At 37.0% G+C, this 6,000-nt stretch overlaps 1 protein-coding gene across 1 annotated transcript in view; it reads right to left on the reverse strand.

Annotated features, from left to right (window-relative positions):
• The window catches only part of LOC118226368 (activin receptor type-2B-like), a 51,011-nt gene extending 49,680 nt beyond the window's left edge, over window positions 1–1,331 (reverse strand). Inside the window, exon 1 of the mRNA XM_035415943.1 lies at window positions 878–1,331. Coding sequence (XP_035271834.1) covers window positions 878–929 — 52 coding nt within the window. The 5' untranslated portion in view covers window positions 930–1,331. The remainder of the gene's footprint in view (window positions 1–877) is intronic.
• Window positions 1,332–6,000: the final 4,669 nt, after the last annotated feature.

Genomic DNA, 6,000 nt, shown 5'->3' on the forward strand with positions numbered 1-6,000 from the left:
TCAGCATTCCAAACGGCATCACCATATCGTGCTTCATTATGCTGGAATGAAACCTATCTGCTAAATTACGGAGTACTGCTCTGCTGCACGTGGCGATCCAAATGTGTGTAATAAAGCAAAAAGAAATATTCAAATAGGATTTGTTATGCATAGTATTATTTAGTTTTGTATTACTGTCCCCAATAACAAATACGGGTAAAACCGCAAAACACGTATTTCTTATTTATATTTCATTTGGAAGACAGTCATACTTCCCAGCAGTGTGCCAGAATTACAAGCTTCAACACTGACGTGAACCTTCCATCGTTCAGCAAAAGCAAAGTCATTACAAAACATACGAAACGATCGTTCGTTAAAAAATAAATAAAACTGGTCGGGTTCTCAAAATATACCCATCTTTAAAATATGTTCTGATGCTAATAGTAAAAATGCACATATCAAAGCACTTTAAAGTGTTACACATAAATGTATTATTATTATTATTATTATTATTACGAGGCTTCTAATATTTCGCAGCAGCAATAGTACATAGTAATAATAAAACCAATAAATGCCGGTATACTGTGAATTGTACCACTGGCACCAAAAGAAGGTAAATGAAGTATAGAGATACATATCATACAGCTACAACGTAACAAATAATAGTAAAACAACACTCATTAGGTTATGTATGGTTACAACTAATAAAATGTTAGTCATTAAATGACTCTATAGCTAAAAATTCACTTTTGTAAAAATGTATGCCACTTATGACAGCAATCAAGTGTCTCTTGTTATTCATAAAACCAGTTTCCAAGTCCGTTTTGAGTTTTTTGTATTTCCTTGATATAATGCGCAAAAAATAATGCAGACGATAAATTCATAAACATGGGCTTACCTGCATAAAAAGTTCCCCAAAGAAGTGCAAAACTCAGCCAGGATGCAACCATATTCCTTTAATTACAGAGAAACACCAGATTTTCTCCTTTTCAATCGCTTTTCCTTTTCGTACATTTAAGAAGATGAACGGCACACCACAACGAGCCAAAGTGACCCACGGCCTCCGATGTCCACCGCACCGAGAGTTTGCGTTGCTTTTGTGTGTATAGCCCCCCAATGCAACGAAATTGCACGGGTGGAAAAAAAACTTTAAAATATAAAAAAATCCATTGGGATAGAATCAATTCCAGAATTTTGAATCGGTACAACAAAAATGAGCGCCTACAACATTGCCCGTTTTTCCCTCCTTGCCGGTCGTGCCCGTTAACCTTTTTCACTCTTAAACACTGAATGGCCAGAGAGTGGTCTGAAATTGACATGCAAGAAACTGAACTGAGTCCAAAATGGCTTCTGAGAGGAGAGTAAGCACAGCCAGTAGGGAAACCCGGATGTTTAAATACAAAGAGAGGAATGCAATCAAAGAGGCAAGGGTAGGGGGAGTGCAGTTATGTTGGTATAGGGATTGTTGTGGCTATATGCCCAGGCTGGTCGTCAGGAAACGGTGAAATACTTCAAATAAATATATCGGCTCCGTAAGAATCAAAACGTAAGCCTCTATAGCTGTTTTAAGAATTTGTCACTGGAATGGGAAATCATTGAGAAAACGCAGGTATACAGTGGTAAATACAGTGGGAAAATGTAAAGTACATGCTGAGAGTAGCCTATGCGCGAACGTGTCAGGTGAATAAACGCAGCGAATATCAACAATTTGCCAAACATAGCCGTATCAATACAGATAGCTTCAAGTTTGAAGAAGGCATCATCCTGCATCTTATTACCGTTATCTCTACCATACGTCACAGATATATCACAATATGGCAACTCTTACGCAAAAAAGAAACTGTTGTATAGCTTACTGAAAATTGGCAATATAGTGATAATTGAAAGATACATATGAATATATTGAGTCTTTCCAAATATATTTTCAATAGATGGCAATATATTGTCATATATGCTTAATAATGCATTCCATTTCTTATATTTAGATATATCACAACAAAGCAATAGTTGGACTGTTTTGCTATTTTATCACTCAATGTTTCTCAGTTCAAATGATAATACAGAATATTGAACATTTGTTGAAAGTTTCTGATTTCACTAATAAATGTGTAATGTTTGGGGTTACATGCTAAAAAATATTATCAGAATAGCCTTCCACTGTAATGAAAAGGACATATAAAATTGCCATAAAATCTATTTTAGTTTAATATTTTTTTCACCTTTGTTATATATTTGCCTTTCTCAAAAGTTAGAATTTAGACTGACTATACGAATTATATGTGAAATGCAAGATTTTAAATTATTAACAGCTACTTTTTATCAGTCATGTCTTTTGATAAATTGACAGTTTTTTGGTATTTGGTAGTATCGTGTAGGACTCCCTTTTGCCTTCAGAACAGCTTGGATTCTTCAGGGCATGGATTCGATAAGATGCCGGAAGCATACTTTTGGAATTTTGGTCCATGCTGACTTGATTGCATCATGCAGTTCCTGTAGATTTTTCAGCCACACATTCATGCTGTGAACCACCCATTCCACTTCATCCCAAAGGTGCTCCATTGGACTGAGATATGGGGAATGTGCAGACCATTGGTATAAACTGAAGTCACTGTCATGTTCATGGAACCAGCTTGAGATGATTGCTGCCTTGTGATGTGATGCATTATCCTGCCAGAGACATACATTTTTAAATTTTTTTAAAATACATTTTAGACTGTGGCCATTATGGGGTACACATGGTCAGGAATAATGCATAGGTATGCTGTGACATTCAAATGATGCTCAGTTGGTATTAAGGGGCCTAATGTTTTCCAAGAAAACATTCCCAAGACCATTAAACCACCAGCAGCAGCCTGCACCATTGACACAAGGCAGAATGGATCCAATTCATGTTCATACCAAATTCTGACCCTACCATCTGCATGTCACAGCAGAAATCAAGACTTGTCAGACAAGGGGATGTTTTTCTCATCTTCAGTCATCCAGTTTTGGTGAACATGTGCCTGCTGTTGCCTTATCTTCCAATTCTTTGCTGATAAGAGTGGCAACCGTTGAAGACCATGGTCTTCTGCTGCTGTAGCCCATCCACTTCACACACACACACAAACACACACACATGCACACAAACACATACACATGCACTCATCACACACATGTATACAGCACATCAGGGCTACATGTATACAGCACATCAGGGCTCACCATTCTACAAACTAGAGAGCATCCAACACTGCATCAAGCCTAGACTTGTGCACCCCAAGGGGCTCTGTCTCTACTACATGAAATGAAAAGCTGTTTCATGTATGCTCCAGACAGCTCTCTGTGTAAAGAAATTCTTCCTGATATTTGTGTGGAATTTACTTTTTGTAAATGAATGGTGGAATTTGCACTTGTGTCCACTAGTTCTGCCGATTTAATTCAACCAATTTTAGTTCACTGTGAATCCCTTTAAAGAATTCACAAACCTCCCTTAGTCTCATTTTTTTGTTGTTGTTTTTTTTTTTTTTTGCTAAATTGAAGAGATTACATATCTTAAGCCTTTCAGCTCTTACATTTCATACATTCCATCTTTCCTCTGTGTGCGCCGTAATGCCACTGGCAGTAATGTAAGAGAACACAACAGTGCATGTTCTGCTCCTAATATTTTCTGCTAATTACTTATATTCGTCTCGCAGTACTTCAGATCTACCCTTACTATTGTGAAACCTTAACATGCTTTCATAACCACTGCGGCCACGCCCACTCAGACAAGGAGCTTGTCCACACTCAGGTCAAGAAGGCAGCACACCGTGACAGACTCCTCGTCAAGCAACTACATTTTACTATGTACACCTCAAGTAATTGTCCCTCGCTTCTCTTTCTTTGAAGCTGCAGAAACTTGGGTGCCCTGGGGGTTATCACTCCTCCAACTCCCAGAGAGGTGAACCAGGTCCAATTCCTGAACACCACAGTTCTGCCTTTGCATGCACTCCCTTTTTATTCTTGTTTAAAGTGCTATTGAGAGAGACACCAAAGTACTGTACAAACTGCTGAACAGCTAGTAGCATAAATGAGAGTGAAAGTGCTGTTAATTTGTTACACTGATAAATACATCCAGTAGACTTGGAATTGGAGGAGAGTTGCTTGTGGAGGGAGACATAGCACATGTTAATTGTATAGGTTATTTAGTTTCATTTTAGCTGGATATACAGTATGTCTGAAGTTTCACTTCACATTTATTATTGTCATTATTATTATTATTAGTATTATTAGAATTGTTTAACTAAAACTTGTTTATAGACTGTACTACTTTTTGAGTTTACCAGACTATTTAAGCATCACAATATATACACTCCACTTCAGTTGCATTTCATTTATGAGGAGCACTTATGATGCTCCACAGCCAAAAGATCCATCCCACTGAACCAAACCGATAAGAAACTTGAAGTAACATTTGCAAGCTCTTACACAAAAAGATGAGCATTAAACTGAAATCAATCATTTTCTATGATACGTTTAATTGCTGTCACAATTAGACAAAGACAAAGCATGTCTTATCACTTATATTCAAGTATATGTATCATGCCAAAGTGCTGAGACATAATTGTTAAAATATTATTTACTATAAAAATGCTATTTTTTGCAAAGTAGTATTAAACCTGCCGTTTGGTAGTGCATACCTTGCACAAATACACAGTACACTACACATGCTCAAATATATGCCTCTACTCAGTCATGTGTGTTTACAGATATGCGCATAATTTATTCATGTTTTTTGTGTAAGACTGGGAACTTTCTAGTAAACTCCATCATCATTTCTGATTTAAATAAAAACCAGAGTAAAATCAAATAGTTCAGAAATTAAACTGATGGCATGCCACTTAAAAAGAACATGCATGTTCAGAAAGCAGATTACAGTTTATGGTTACAGTTGCCTATTTAAAAATAAGCTAACCGTAATGTTAGTAACAATTCTGACAAAAGGATTCAAAATCTTTACATTACATTGATGTAAGTTACCATAGAAACATTTAAGTTCAGGCAACCTTAATTCCATACTAATTTATATCCACGGCTGTTCTATAGCACATGTAAATGTAATGCCCTTTATACTTGTATGTATGCACTGGCAACATCACCAAAATAGCACGTAGCATCTGTGTTTGAGTTAAAAGGTGGTGTGGGTGGGTTTAAAACACAAATCAATTATTCAACAAAAACTTAGCACAGCACCAAATGTTTTTATTGACACACCTACCCCTGTTGATACATGTTGTTTTTATTGCAGACCTCAAAATGACCATACCATACCATACAGAGAAAAAAGAAATGGCCTGCTTTCAAAGGACTAAACTAGCAATTCTTCTAGTGCCCAGGCACATTTGCGCTACAGTTATTGTCAAAATAGGGCCACAGAATGTGGACAGCGCTGAGTTTGGAAGCTGACAAATGGGTTTTAAATGGGTGCCTATTGAAAAATTGTCTTTGTGACCATGCTCTCTAAAAGCCTATAGCTTGCAGCATATGACAATAAAAGCTATTGCTCAGAGGTATGCAACATTTTTTCCCCCTTTTTTTCCAGATCTGTGGTACTTATTCACATGTAATGCTGCATACTTAAAGAGGTCCCTGACATGCCTTTTTACACCATGTACAATTTTCTTGTAAGTGCATTCTATTTACAGAGTGCTAAAAGATCCTTCAGGCCTTTATTTACACTAGAGTGTATCTTCATGACTTGCCCATCAAAGGTCCTCATTATGTTACGTAATGAAGAAACCAATAGACGAAAGGATTGTCCTCACTAAACGCTGTAATTTCAAGAGTAAACATTTATATAAAGTACTAGACAATAGGAAGACTCACACAAATGCAGGTTACCACCTCGCTGTCAAATAGCAGGCGCAGTGTTTCCAATATATTTTTAAAATGACTGCTGTTATTATGTGAAGCCTGAGTAAAGGATTGTCAAGTAAAGTCAAGAACTGCCAGGCTTTGTGAGCTTGGTTTAGTGTTAATCATGTCCAAAGATCTGAGGAGACA

This window comes from Anguilla anguilla, chromosome 4 (assembly GCF_013347855.1).
Source record: "Anguilla anguilla isolate fAngAng1 chromosome 4, fAngAng1.pri, whole genome shotgun sequence".
Classification (NCBI taxonomy): domain Eukaryota; kingdom Metazoa; phylum Chordata; class Actinopteri; order Anguilliformes; family Anguillidae; genus Anguilla; species Anguilla anguilla.